The sequence below is a fragment of the Canis lupus genome, chromosome 7 (genome assembly GCF_011100685.1).
Source record: "Canis lupus familiaris isolate Mischka breed German Shepherd chromosome 7, alternate assembly UU_Cfam_GSD_1.0, whole genome shotgun sequence".
Classification (NCBI taxonomy): Eukaryota; Metazoa; Chordata; class Mammalia; order Carnivora; family Canidae; genus Canis; species Canis lupus.
The window spans coordinates 19,015,671-19,030,293 of NC_049228.1; the positions used below are offsets into that span (position 1 = coordinate 19,015,671).

Below are 14,623 nucleotides of genomic sequence, written 5' to 3' on the forward strand. Positions count from 1 at the left end.
TTTAATTATTTGAGCAACTTAAAAGTTAATATTTAACATAAGTCTCATGTTAAAATAAAAAGATCTTTCCCCATAGGCTGTAAATATTAAAATAATATTTGCTAAATTTCTATCTCTATCTGCCTATGTATATGTATGCTAGAATCCTGGTATAAACTGAAAATATGTGTTTGTTGAATTGTTTAATTCAAAGTTTTTCCTTTTTTATAGCTTGCTTTCAAAAATATAAAACCTTTAAAAATGTAATATGAATTCAAAATTTGTGAGTAATAATTTTAATAAAAATACATGTCCCATTCTTTTAAAAGTATATGTAAATATTTAATTAAACACAAAGACTAACTTGGAATTAATTCACTTATAGATCAGAACTAAAAGATTATAAATAATGTTTACAAATTTATTTTAAAATGAATGTTTACTGCATTGTTTTACAAGTGTGATATTTAAAAGGAAAATTAGTGAAAATGCCTTCTTTTAGTTATCAGTTGTAGGCATGTAATTATTAGCCATCTCTTAGAAATGGCTTTTTGTTACAGGGAATCCAGTCCCAGAAATTACATGGCACAAAGATGGACAGCTTCTCCAAGAAGATGACACCCATCACATTATGTCTGGTGGCCATTTTCTTAAAATTACCAATGCCCAAGTATCACACACTGGAAGATATGCATGTTTGGCTTCTAATACAGCTGGTGACAAGAGCAAAAGTTTCAGTCTTAATGTGTTGGGTAGGTACAAGCATCCTCAAATCTTGATGAACCAGAATTACCCTCTTTTCTTTTTCTTTTTAATGTTTCTGCCATGGAATTTCATTATTTAAGGAGGACTAGTGTTTGTGTACATTTGCTGTTTTTCTTTAATTCATTCATTCATTTATAAATTTATTTGTTAAATTTGGAATACCACCTATGTTCCAGGAACTATGTTTTGTGCTAGAGACACAACTGTGAATAAGACAGATATTTTAAACACAGTAGTAAAAGGTATATGTATACTGGTCAAAGAGAAACAGGTCAACAGTACAAGGGGTTCAAACTTGTATTTTATCCTTCTTGATGAGACAATTATTGGTAATTGTCCATATTATAGGGGCAGCTGGGTTGTTCAGTGGTTGAGAATCTGCCTTTCGCTCAGGTCATGATCTCGGGATCCTGGGATCAAGTCCTGCATCAGGCTCCCTGCAGGGTGCCTGCCTCTCCCTCTGCCTATGTCTCTGCCTCTCTCTCTGTGTCTCTTGTGAATAAATTAATAAAATCTTTAAAAATTTTTTCCATATTATAGTCTTTGTGTACTAGGAATTATAAAATAACTTATGTTCCTTTCTTGCAACATCAAAGTTATGCTTATATCTCATACATGACATTGAAATAGATTATTAATTTCTGCTTATACCTTGAAATTTAAAATGTACCACCTAAATGTATTATATTTGATTACTAATATCAAAATACTTTTCATTCTACTGGAATTAACTGACCTACATTTGAGTATGCAGTGTTTTGCAATTTTTCTTTATTTCTTTAGTTATTGCCTAGACATTTTGGGAATACATAGTCCTATACCTGCCATACAAGATATTGCCCTCAAGTAGCTTGCAGTCTTATTAAGAAAAGATACGTGTGCAAAAAAAATTAAATCAAAATAAAGGATAATGTATAAGTATCAAATGAATACTATATATTGATAATATATAAAAAAATAAACTTCAGAAAGTGGAACTCCTCTTACCTTGTCAAAGATTCAGCCCCAGCAACTGAAAGAGCGTTGAATAACAGATGCTGGACAAGTATGAATGGGAGTTCAGGAGCCAGTTGCCTACTTGTGCTCCTCACACCTATCAGTATATGAAAGACAAATGCTGGGATCCCTGGGTGGCGCAGCGGTTTGGCGCCTGCCTTTGGCCCAGGGCGCGATCCTGGAGACCCGGGATCGAATCCCACATCGGGCTCCCGGTGCATGGAGCCTGCTTCTCCCTCTGACTGTGTCTCTGCCTCTCTCTCTCTCTGTGACTATCATAAATAAATAAAAATTTAAAAAAAAAAAAGAAAGACAAATGCTCAGCCCTGGATTTCCCCCCCTCTTTGCAACTTATTCACTGCTCCTCTTAGAGCTTTATGTTCCTCATGCCTCCTCCTTTCACCACTAATTCACTTCCTAATACTGACTCATGTCTAAGTTCTATACTCTGTTCTCTCTGGGAACCTGTTTTAGTATTCTCTCCATCTCCTTACTGTTATTGAAATCTGACTCTTCCTAAGAGACACTAGCTCCCTGGAGACTCTCTAGTGGAAACCATTATTCTTTATTGGAAGTATCTCAAGTCATGCTATCTGACTATACCCTCCAATCCCCACTTCCTAGTTACTTACCTGTTTCTTGTCATTCTCCCTCATTCATTGAAGACTGAAGGATCTGCATCAAAGACTTCTTTTCCACCATCATCACAAAGCTGAGGCTGTTTAAGTGTGTTCATTTCAACTTCCAATCTGCTCAGTCATATTTCAGTCTCCTTACCCTTTTCCCAGAGGATGAGATCTCCTTCTTATTCTTACTCTTATGCCCTTAACCCTACATCACTGGTATGTCAGTTATTCCCACCATCCACCTTACCTACAGCTTCATTCTACTGTCTCCATCACTTTATATTGTAACAATTCCCTGTCTATACCTTTTGCCCCACTAAAATGGGCTTTTCCCCATGCCATGCTTCATGCTGTTGTGTCAAAGATTATCCTATTGCTAGATCCAACAAATATTTCTTTAATGTTTTAGACATTATTTGTTTTTCCACACAGTGTTCTTCTATCATTATCTTTGCACACTTTAAAAGGTTGCTCCTTTTCTCTCTCTTTTATGGACTTCTCCTTAGTCCATCTCTCAAACATCAGGTACCTCAGCATTTTCTCCTTATTTCACTATTCATTTTACTCTAGATATTGTCTTCAAATAATAAGCTTAGTTCTCAGAGGTTTAATTATCATCTATATACTGGTATCTTTTTTAATCCATACCTGCAACCCGGATCTTTCTCCCAAGTTTGGATTTCTATATACAATTTCTTGTTGGACATGTCTAGCTGGAATTCTCATGAGCATTTCAAATTCAAGATATTAAGAAATGAACAAACCATCTTTCCCTCCAAAGTGAGCAGATATTTCCATAATTTCTATTTATATTGCTTCACTGCAGTTTGCCTACATTTCCAAGCAAGAAAACTGGAAATCATCTTTGACTTTGGTTTTCTTTAGCCTCCAAATTCTATCATCAAGTCCCACCAATTGACTTTCTAAATTTTTCCATAATCACTCCTTCCTCATTATGGCTTCCTTTAATTCAGTCCTTCATTATCTTTTTTAAAAATTTTATTTAAAATAAAATTTATTTATTCATGAGAAACACAGAAAGAGAGGCAGAGATGCAGGCAGAGGGAGAAGCAGGCTTCCCGCAAGGGCCCGGGACTCTGGGATCATGCCCTGAGTCGAAGGCATATCTCAACCACTGAGCCACAGGCATCCCAATCCCTCATTATCTTATGTGGAGTAAATGGACTTGTCTTCATTTTCCTTGCTTCCAATACTGACCCTGACCCTCTTAAATCTATCCTTGATATATCCCCCTGCTTGCCCCTCATTTTTTATACTACTTTACTCACAATATGCTCCTTCTTCCTATTTGTCCTCCTTCTTTCACTTACTAACCACCACTAATCCTTTGAGGCTCATTTTGAAATCTCTTCCTTTAGGAGACCGTCCTTGATGAGAGACCTCACACCACACATCTCAGATTGGATTGAATGCTATGCTTCCATGTATCCTGCACCAGAAGTCTTATTTTTGCCCTACTACACTGCACTAGGATTCCTTTTGGCATGTCATCTCCTCCATTATTCCATTTTGAAGTTCTCATCCATTTCATGTAGAATAAGAACAGTAATCAATTATTTCTGAAATTGTTAGGAAATAGAATTATACAAATAACTATAGTGAAACTTAGAAATTCACAAGTAAGAAAATTTCTAAACATACTTCCTTAATCACATTTTAAATCTTTTTCAGTATCTCCTACAATTGCTGGTGTTGATAGTGATAGTGGCCCTGAAGATGTCACTGTTATCCTTAATAGCCCCACATCTTTGGTCTGTGAAGCTTATTCATATCCTCCAGCCACCATCACCTGGTTTAAGGATGGAACACCTTTAGAATCCAACCGAAATATTCGTATTCTTCCAGGTAATAAATTTACTTTAATGCCTGCATTTACACCATCTACTATTGTAGAAAAAGAATCCTTGGTTATTCTTTATGAAAGTACTTATGTCTTAGTTATACTGTTCTACTGCCATTTTAATTCTTTAATTATTTGTATATATCTTGTAATCTAAAGTAAAATTACTTTTTGAAAGACAAAATATCTAAATAGAAGGCAAATAAATAAATATCACAAAGCTATTCATTGCTAAAATATGATGTGGACTACCAAAAGAGTAGAAATTCATTTCTTGTTGAATTGAACCTTAAAGAGAATTGGTATTTAGATGGAGGGAGTTTATTTATTTCTACTTAATACTTGGCAACATGTATGAAAATAGAAAGAATTAAAAAGTATTATCACTGGCTTTTAGAAATTACAATTTTATATGGAAAGGAGTTAATATATATTTAAAAGTTAATTAGCAACATGAATGCATGAATAATCATGGATTATGAATAGTCATGGCAATTGATAAATGAGATATGACATGGCCACTGTGGTGGTCAAGAAGTACTTTTTTGCAGTTAAAACTTGAACCAGCCCTTAAAGAAAGGTTTGGAATGTTCTTGGTTGGAAATGAGCAATTTCAGATCCATCAGGATGATAATATGGAAAAGATACAAAGTGAGAAAGGCACATAGATGTACAAAGGCCTCACTATGTGCAAGTAATAATATGTAGGCTTCTACCTTCCACTTGAGTGGGGACATTGTGTGTAATGTGTGTGTGTGTGTGTGTGTGCGTGTGTGTGGCAGGGAGGGAGATGGGTAGAAGTAAAAGTCAGGAAGGAACATTGGAGTCATGTTTTGAATGCCTGAACTAAAGACTTTTGACTTTATACTTTAGTCAACTGAGAACGAATGAAGACTTTTTAAGGGAAAATGTACCATAATACAAACTAAGTTCTAGCAATATTAATCTCTATGATAGCTCAACTAGATGAGGCGAAGAAGATGACTAAGGCAGGAGATCTATTTTATGAAGAGAGCAAAGTAAAGACCTTGACCAGAGTGTATACAGAGGCATGGGAGCGTCAGGATGAGGCATGATAGTCATTATCATAGTGGATCATCAGAGGACTGACTGACTCCTCACCCACCATTCACTGTTCATCTATATTGTAGTTTGTCTTGTATTAAATGTCTATTATAGAATTGGCACATAGAAAAAGAAATACGTTAATAGAACTAAAAACCCTGGTATTTTGTGTATACTCTGTTGCCACTGTGACTTCAGAAAGTCTTTCATGTTCCATGATTTTTCAGGAGGTAGGACTCTGCAGATCCTAAATGCACAGGAGGACAATGCTGGAAGATACTCTTGTATAGCCACTAATGAGGCGGGGGAAATGATAAAGCACTATGAAGTGAAAGTCTATAGTAAGTCCTGAAAGAACACTACATTTCATACTTTCCTCAAGTAATCTTTTTCAATCCTGTTTTTTTATTAAGTATTCATAATTATTTATGCTTATCATTAAAGTTTGTTGTTTACGCAGCTTGCTTTATTAAGATGCAAGTCAAATTAAGCATTGTACCTATGTCCTCAATTGCTTAAACATGTGAAACCCCATCCAACCCCATCCAATCTGCTCACTGGCCTCTTGTTGGAGAACTTGTCAGTGGCACTTCCTTACATTTCTTTGTTTTTCCTTCTGAAAACCTTCTGGGCTGAGTTATAGTATTTTAATGCACAAAATTGTTATTTAAGTATATTTTGAATATAGGTTAAGTATATATATTAAGTATGTATGTTCTAATCAATAGCCTAAGATCCACTGTATGTTGATCTATACATAAAAAGCAAAATGAATACTACCATTAATAGAACCTACATTGCAGGCTTTTGGTTTTGGTTTTGATTTAAAATGAAGATCATCATTCTGATTGTCTTTTGTTCTCTGAATGCGTTCCTTTAATGACTGAGAAAATGCATTTTATAGATCATGCTTGGACTGTTTCTGAGGACCTAGAAAAAGAAAGTAGGACTTTAGCTTCATTGACAGTATTAAAATGATGAAAGGAGAAAGCTGTTTTCCTTCAAATTCTGTCTCTGAGCACTGCCATTTCACAAGATGTTAACTTGGGTCTGTGGTGAAAGGGGAGCATACCAAATGCCTCAGTTACTTCCTTGTCTTCTTAAGTAATCCTCAGTGTGATTTCCATGTATTTAAAAGAACCAATGTTTAACTCTACAAATATTCATTTTTTATGCAGTTCCACCCATCATCAATAAAGGGGACCTACTGGGGCCAGGTCTTTCCCCTAAAGAAGTGAAGATCAAAGTTAACAATACTCTGACTTTGGAGTGTGAAGCTTACGCAATTCCTTCTGCCTCTCTCAGCTGGTATAAGGATGGACAGGTCAGTCATATGTTTTCTCCTTTGCTAGTAGTTTCTGAAAAATAAAAATGCTTAATTGAATTTTTTTTAAAAGAAAAAACGCAGATACAAGTAACTCAGAGAATCAGTGTCACCTTATAACTAGCACAATCCCATGCTCCTAGAATATGAAACTGCAAAGAAACTTGAAACATGTTCAACAGTTTTAGCATTATTCCATCACTGGAAAGTTTGAAGGATTGTTTGTGTGGACATTAGCAGCCATGTATGAAACTCCAACCACCTTCCTATTGGGGAACAGTTTTTATGTTCTGGGGCTTTACAGAGTAAGCAAACTTTGTAGAGAAGAAACATAGAATAGTGCTAAGCCAGATTAAAATGATAGGTATAACATGGGTACTGAGTTTTTTAAGAATTTTCTCTAAACACCTTTAATTCTTTTACAAAAGGAAACATGTTTTAGATTACAAAAGGAAGAAGAATAGCTAAATGTGGTAATTAAGTACCTGATTCAGTTAACTGGGGGCAATGTGAAACTTTAAATAAAAGGCACATATGTGATCTGACTTTCAGACCATACATCCTTATTTCTCATTCAACTTATTTTCTTTCTCTTTCATTCATGTTTTAAAGTTACATGTTGCTAGTATTTTTACACAAAAATAGATTCTTCTTTTTCTAACTGCTGTTAACACTGTGCTTAATACAGATGTGGCATAACTAAGCTGCTATTCATCCTGTTGTACACATAATCAATGAAATGGCCAGTTAAATTCCAACTGTAGAAGTTCAGGTCAGAGTTATGATTTAAGATGCAGAAAGATATAGCTTTATTTTTTCAGATCACAGAGATTTTGCAACACTGGCAGCTAGAAAAAAAAATCATCTCTTATAAAGTAAGCAAGTTTCATCTGGAAGCCATTGAAAAAGAAAAAATATGGAACTCCCACCATGTTCTGTTTATAATTTCTTTTCTCACTAGAAGTATACTTCATGGTACAATATTAATCCTATATGGGTTTACTTGGATAATTTCTTTCTCTTCTAAAGTCTTATTATTTTACCTAAAACCTTATTATTTCCTTTAGTTACTACACATGCACACACATACACACAAACACATACACACATAAAAATTGGCTAAAGACTAGAATTGCACTAGGAATGAGCTAGCTTTGTTTCTTTAAATCATAATGAATGATTAAATTACAGTTTCAAATATAGACTCTGAAATTGATCCAATTATGATGCTTTAGTTAAACTACTAAATTTTTCAGGGTTTAGGATTGATTCTCTAAAATAAGTATAAATAAATAAATAAATAAATAAATAAATAAATAAATAAATAAAATTTTAAAAATGAGTACCCTTTCTTCTGTTACTTCATTCTTCATATAAGCAGCACTACTCCAGTGAAACAGCATTTAACAAAATATTGGGCATATTAGCCACACAATAATTTTTTGCCACAATAATTTTTATTAGAATCTTTGAGTTTTATTTATTCATGCTCTGATGTTTTTCTTTTAGCATAGAAAATTTAAATTATATTTATATAAATGATATAATGTTAATAATAACTTATTAATTCCCAGATTATTTACTGAGCACATACTTTAGGTGCATGGGATATAGCTGTGAAGGAAACAGACAAAAATCTCTCCTCATGTGAAGTTTGGAGAGGCAAAAACTAAACAAACAAACCAGTGCAACATATAATGTGCCAGATGAAATAAATGTTATGGAGAAAACTGAGTTAGAAAGGGGAATAGCAAGCATGGGGACTCTAGTCTCTTATTTATGTAGGGAAGGCTTCACTGATAAGGTGATATTTGAGCAGAAACTCAAAGAAAATGGAGGAAGCAGATGCAAAATACCTGAGGATAAGATAGTCTAAAATAGAGTGAATAGCAGGGACAAAGGCCCTGAGGCATGTTAACTGTAATGCAGTGATCCATGAAAACAAAGAAGTTATGAGCAAAAAGATTAATGGAGAGGCAGATCACCTGGCCTTGTAGACCAGTTGGCCTTTATTCTGATAGGAATCTACTGGAAAATCTTGATCACAAGTGTGATATGATCTGACTTACGGTTTTAAAAGGATTCAAATGGCTTCTGTATTGATAGAAGATAGAGAAGGTCCAGATAGGAATTTATTTCCGTGCTACAGAAGAGAGATAGTAGTTGCTTGGACAAAGGTGGTAGCAGGATGTGAGGGAAAACTGTGAGACAAAGATGAGTCCAATATTTTACATGAGATCAATAGGAGAATGAGTTTAGATAAAAAGATAAAAGGTCCAAGGATTAATCCCTGGAGAACTCGTATGTTTAGAGGTTGTGGGGCAGAGAATGAAATGTCCCAAAAGATAGGGGAAAAAAGTTCTTCAAAATGAAGAAGACAAGCTAAACTATTTAATGCAAGTGATCAGATAAAATAAAAACTGAAAATTGACCAGTAAATTTAGCAACGTGGATGTTGGTGACTTTGACAATGGCATTCAGTCAAGTACAGATGGTAAAAGTCTTGTTGGAGTACATTCAAGAAAAGATGGAAGGAAACAGAGATAGCAAATGCAGCAAACACTTTAAAGCCATCAATTCTAAGGAGAGTAGAAAAATGTGGAGATAGACTGCATTCTAAAGAGATTTCTTAATGGAGAAAATTATAGTATGTTATATGCAGATTGAAATCATCCAGTAGGAAGAAATCAATTGATATTGATTACAGGTGTAAGAGGGCATAGTTGCTGGAAGGATGTCCTTGAGTAGACCAGAAGATGCTCAGAATGGACAGATTGGTTTTAACCAGAGTTAGTGGTTTACCAGGGCAACAAACTAGAGGGAAAGAAGGCAGATGGAGTTAAAAGTTATGCAAGGAGCAATTGTCATAATAGAAGAGAGTGAGTGACTGAATAGATTGCAAGATCTGTAGATTGAGGATCCTCTCATGGGACCAAAAAAATTACTGGAGTTGGGATGCTAGAGGGAAGTGAGTTAGAGAATTAGGAAGTAGTAGTCAGAAAGCGAGAACTTGAAAGTGAGATTATAAAGAGATGTGGTTATTGGTAATTATAAGGTCTGATATGACTCTGGTTGAGTGGCTGAGAGAGGATTGCCAAGGAGCTGAGAGCACACAGCATTGGATGACTGTCTATTTGGGTGTTGAAGTCACCAAGAATTAAGAGAAAAATATTATAAGAAGGAATGATAGTGAGCCAGAAGCTAAAATCTTCAAGGAATGTGGAAACTTATTGTAAATGGAAATGTTTAGAAGATGAGAGATATCCTATTAAGTGTTGGATGATGTTATTAATAAACATCATAATACAAATATCTGTAAGTTAATGTGCCATTAAGTATAGTAATACTGTGAATCAAACATTGTAGTACAAATATCTCAAGGTTAAAATTTTCCATTTATGAAGTAATGTTTCTCAATCAGACTTAATGCTCTCAATCTTTCATTTAAAAACTCTAGCATTTTCTACAGAATTATAGTATACTGTATCAGGTACTGATACATTTTCAGCTGAAAATAGTATCAGCTGAAAATGATTTTTTCCAACATAAATAGATATGATATCTAAGAATATTTTTCATTGTTTATATACATTTATATATTATTATATAAATGTACCACCTGGAAATACCTGGCACAGATGTAAAATATATGAGCAGTATTTTCAATAAATAAAAATATGATTACTCAAAAAGTTCAATCAGAGTAAATTAATTCAATTATTGTTGTCTTGAGTCTTTCAAATATAATTTTATTTTTATTTATTAAGGAATCCTAAAAAGTATCAACTGTATGATATTTTGGAGAATTTATTAGTGTACTTTAAGGTAACATTATTATAATTGAATCACAGCCCCTTAAATCAGATGATCATGTCAATATTGCTGCAAGTGGACACACACTTCAAATAAAGGAGGCTCAGATATCAGATACTGGACGATATACTTGTGTTGCATCTAATATTGCAGGTGAAGATGAGCTGGATTTTGATGTGAATATACAAGGTAATAATAATAGGCTTATTATGTGTAAGTTAGCTTATATGGTCTATGAATGAAAGCTATGAAAAAGGGATTTGACTTGGTTTATTTTAAATACCTTTTTTGAGGGGGGGTGGTGCCTGGGTGGCTCCATGATTGAGCATCTGCCTTTAGCTTGGGTCATGATCCTGGGGTCCTGGGATGGAGTCCTGCATCAGGCTCCCTGTAAGTAGCCTGCTTCTCCCTCTTCCTCTGTCTCTGCCCCTCATGAATAAATAAATAAAATCTTTAAAATAAATAAATAAATATATTTTTTTGTTGTTGACAATAATAAAAATTCATTATTGAAACCTTGGGCTTAAGAAATTAACAAAGAATAAAACAATCCATTATTCAGGGTTACTTCTGTTATTCTTATGTTTCCTTCTGATACATTTTTGTGAAGTATACTTCATTTACAAATTGGGATCACATGATACTGGCTTTTCTATATATTAGCTTTCCCCTAATATTTTATCATGAGTTTTTTGATAGTGTTAACATGGAAGGCAAAAAAATATAGTAAAGTACAGAATTTAAAGTATCAGACTTGAAATTAAATGATGTAGCTCCTATGAACTTTTTGAGTTGGGCAAGTTACCTAAATATTTTAAGCCTTGGTTTCCTTGCTTTTAAAATTAATGTCTTGTAAAATTATAGCGAGTACCAAATAACCTAAATTAAGTAAAACTCTTAGCAAAATGGTTAAGAAGTGGTACCTGCTATTATTGTTGTTGATACTGTTACTTTTGTGTTTTTATATATGTTTTAACACATGTTTTTTAATAACTGTACTTGTTTTATCAGTTGAGTATTAAAATATGTATTTAACTAGACTCCTAATGTTGAATGTCTAGGTGGTTTCCAAGTTTTCACTTACTTGTGTAATGCTTCACTGAACATCTTTATACATAAAACTTTCGCACATCTGTGATTATTCATAAGTTGCTAATAGTGGAAATTTGAGGTCAAATGTTACGTACTTTTTTTAATGCTTTTGATGTGCAGGAAAATTGCCTTCTAGAAAGTTCATGCTTGTCCCTCAGAAATATTTGAGAATGTCCTATTATTTTTGCAACTGGAATTATTAATCCTGATTGCATAACTTCTTTAGGCTTCTTAGTAAGACAAATCATTGACAGATGCTCTCTGTTGAGCCCGAATTTTTGAATGGTTCCTCAAAATTTAGTTTTCCCTGCTATGATCATATTCCTTAGCCATGCATACTATAGTAGATCTTCCCTAAGAATAGGACCTTCATCTTTTAAGTGCTAGAGACCTGTAATAGGGAGAGCAAAACATGAGAATGGCAATTTTAGCCCTATATTTTTGTTCTTCCACATGAAAACCAAGTCTGACTTCTGTCTGCTACATTTTTTGGCTCAGGGCTAGAGTTGGTAGGTGTGTAAGTACTTGAAAATATTTTCACGTTGCTAATTTATTACACTTACAAATCATCCTTGTGAAAATACAGCCAAGATCTTTGTTTAATTAACCCTAGCATTCACATGTGTCTAAAGTGTCATATCTTTCCTCCATAGTTCCTCCGAGTTTTCAGAAACTCTGGGAAATAGGAAACATGCTGGATACTGGTAGAAGTGGTGAAGCTAAGGATGTGATCATCAACAACCCCATTTCTCTTTACTGTGAAACAAATGCTGCTCCTCCTCCTACACTGACATGGTACAAAGATGGCCGTCCTCTGACCTCGAGTGATAGAGTATTGATTCTACCAGGTAAAGATTGCTATGAAATCTTTATGAAATCAGGGTGAAAATCTGAGTCTCTGCCATATGTGTTTCTCCTCATTTATTAGGCCAGTTGAATTGATCAGCTTTCTGGCCATCTAATTTAACTGACACAGGGTGCCAAACGCAAATGCCACTGGAATCTGTGTAGCTCAAGCTAGAAGAGTCTAGGCTGAGAACTGACAATTGGTTGGAATACATTAGGTAACTTTCAGATCTACTACAGGATCACTCTATCAACTTAAGAAGTCCTTTGGCTTCTATGAGGCTCCATTTCTCCAATAGTGTGATGAGATCATCTACACATTATTACTGATAAATTCTAAAATATATTTGCAAATGGTTACTACTCACTTTATTAAATATGTTTATCACAAATCAATAGTTATGATTATTTCTAATATTTCAGTTATCACATGGTTTATTAGTAGAAAAAGATGTTTAAAGTGTTATGGAATCATAATCTTCTCAAGATTCTATTTAATTTTAACAAGTATCAAATAGGCTTGTCAAAATTTACCAGATTGTATACCTAAAGTCAGTGTACTCCATAGTATGTAAATTTTATTTCAAATATTTTTTTTTATTATTCATGAGAGATACAGAGAGAGAGAGAGAGAGAGAAACAGAGAGAGGCAGAGATGCAGGCAGAGGGAGAAGCAGGCTCCATGCAGGGAGCCTGATGTGGGACTCGATCCCGGGTCTCCAGGATCATGCCCTGGGCTGAAGGCAGCGCCAAACCACTGAGCCACCTGGGCTGCCCTTATTTCAATTAAATAAAAGAATATCTTGCAAAAACTTTTTTTAAGATTTTATTTATTTATTCATGAGAGACACACACAGATTGAGAGAGAGGCAGAGACACAGGCAGAGGGAGAAGCAGGCTGCATGCAAGGAGTCTGATGTGGGACTCAAACCCAGGAATCTGGGATCACGCCCTGAGCCAATGGCAGGTGCTCAACTGCTGAGCCACCCAGGTGTCCCAAAAAAAAACTTTTTAAAAGTGACTAAATACAAGTGAGAGCAAAATGTTGTGCTATGTGATCCAAAATTGGATCTAGGCTTGGGGAAAATATTTATAAAAGATTGTAAAGAAAATTAAATCTGAACATGGACTATGAGTTCATTAGTAGTTTTGTGTTGATTTTACATTTCCTTATTTTGATCAATATATTATAGTTACATAAGAGATTATTCTTGTCTATTCCTTCAAAATACAGATTTATGAATGTTTAGGGGTAAAGGGGCACTATGTTTCAAACTTACTCTCAAATAGTTCAGAAAAGATTTTATATATAAATATATACATATATATACATAAAATATATACATAAATATATATATATGTGTGTGTGTGTGTATATATATATATAGAAGATAAAACAAGGGGCACCTACATGGCTCAGTGGTTGAGCATCTGCCTTCAGCTCAGGTCGTGATCCTGGAGTCCTGGGATCAAGTTCCACATTGGGCTCCTCACAGGGAACCTGCTTCTCCCTCTGCCTGTGTCTCTGCCTCTCTCTGTGTCTCTCATGAATAAATAAATAAAACCTTTAAAAACAAAAAGATAAAACAAGTGGAGTGAAATATAAATAATTAATAAACAGAAAAATTTTTATACTGTTACTGAAACATTTCTTTGAGTTTGAAATTATATCAACATGAAAAGTTTTAAAAATGTTTGGAGTTATTCTTCTAAAATTATATGTGAAAAAAAATTTATGTGTAATAATATACTTTATACCTTTTGCATCCCTGCTATGACTTTCTCAAACCTATACCTGCATCAAACATTGTAAACTTCTTTTACATGTGTTCAAAACTGTAAAATCAAGAAACCACTGCATAATAACATTCCACATGGAATGTGATGAGAGGATAGATCACCAATGCCCTCTTGAGAAAAATCCACGTGAGCTATTTATCTCTCAGAAGATCTGATTCATATATTGGATCACTTTTAATATGGTGTTTGTCATACAAATGGTATGTGAGATTAAAATTGAATCATTAGATGAAATAAGAACCTTGAAAGAAATTGTAAGGAAGTCATTAGGCCTGAAAAATTGCATCTCTGTTTATGACCAGTAGGATTTAGAGAAGTAAACATATGGGAATATGTTTTCAGGAGGAAGAGTGTTACAGATTCCCCGAGCCAAAGTAGAAGATGCGGGTAGATATACATGTGTGGCTGTGAATGAAGCTGGAGAAGATTCCCTTCAGTATGACGTTCGTGTACTCT

The 14,623-nt window shown here is 34.4% G+C and overlaps 1 protein-coding gene across 5 annotated transcripts in view; it reads left to right on the plus strand.

The window, feature by feature from the left end:
* Positions 1 to 14,623, plus strand: part of HMCN1 (hemicentin 1) — a 457,926-nt gene that overhangs the window by 336,029 nt on the left and 107,274 nt on the right. For all 5 annotated transcript variants that reach the window (XM_038542311.1, XM_038542313.1, XM_038542312.1 and 2 more), the window contains 7 exons: positions 540 to 731; positions 4,059 to 4,232; positions 5,520 to 5,633; positions 6,471 to 6,616; positions 10,468 to 10,618; positions 12,175 to 12,369; positions 14,510 to 14,623. In XM_038542311.1, coding sequence (XP_038398239.1) covers positions 540 to 731; positions 4,059 to 4,232; positions 5,520 to 5,633; positions 6,471 to 6,616; positions 10,468 to 10,618; positions 12,175 to 12,369; positions 14,510 to 14,623 — 1,086 coding nt within the window. The remainder of the gene's footprint in view (positions 1 to 539; positions 732 to 4,058; positions 4,233 to 5,519; positions 5,634 to 6,470; positions 6,617 to 10,467; positions 10,619 to 12,174; positions 12,370 to 14,509) is intronic.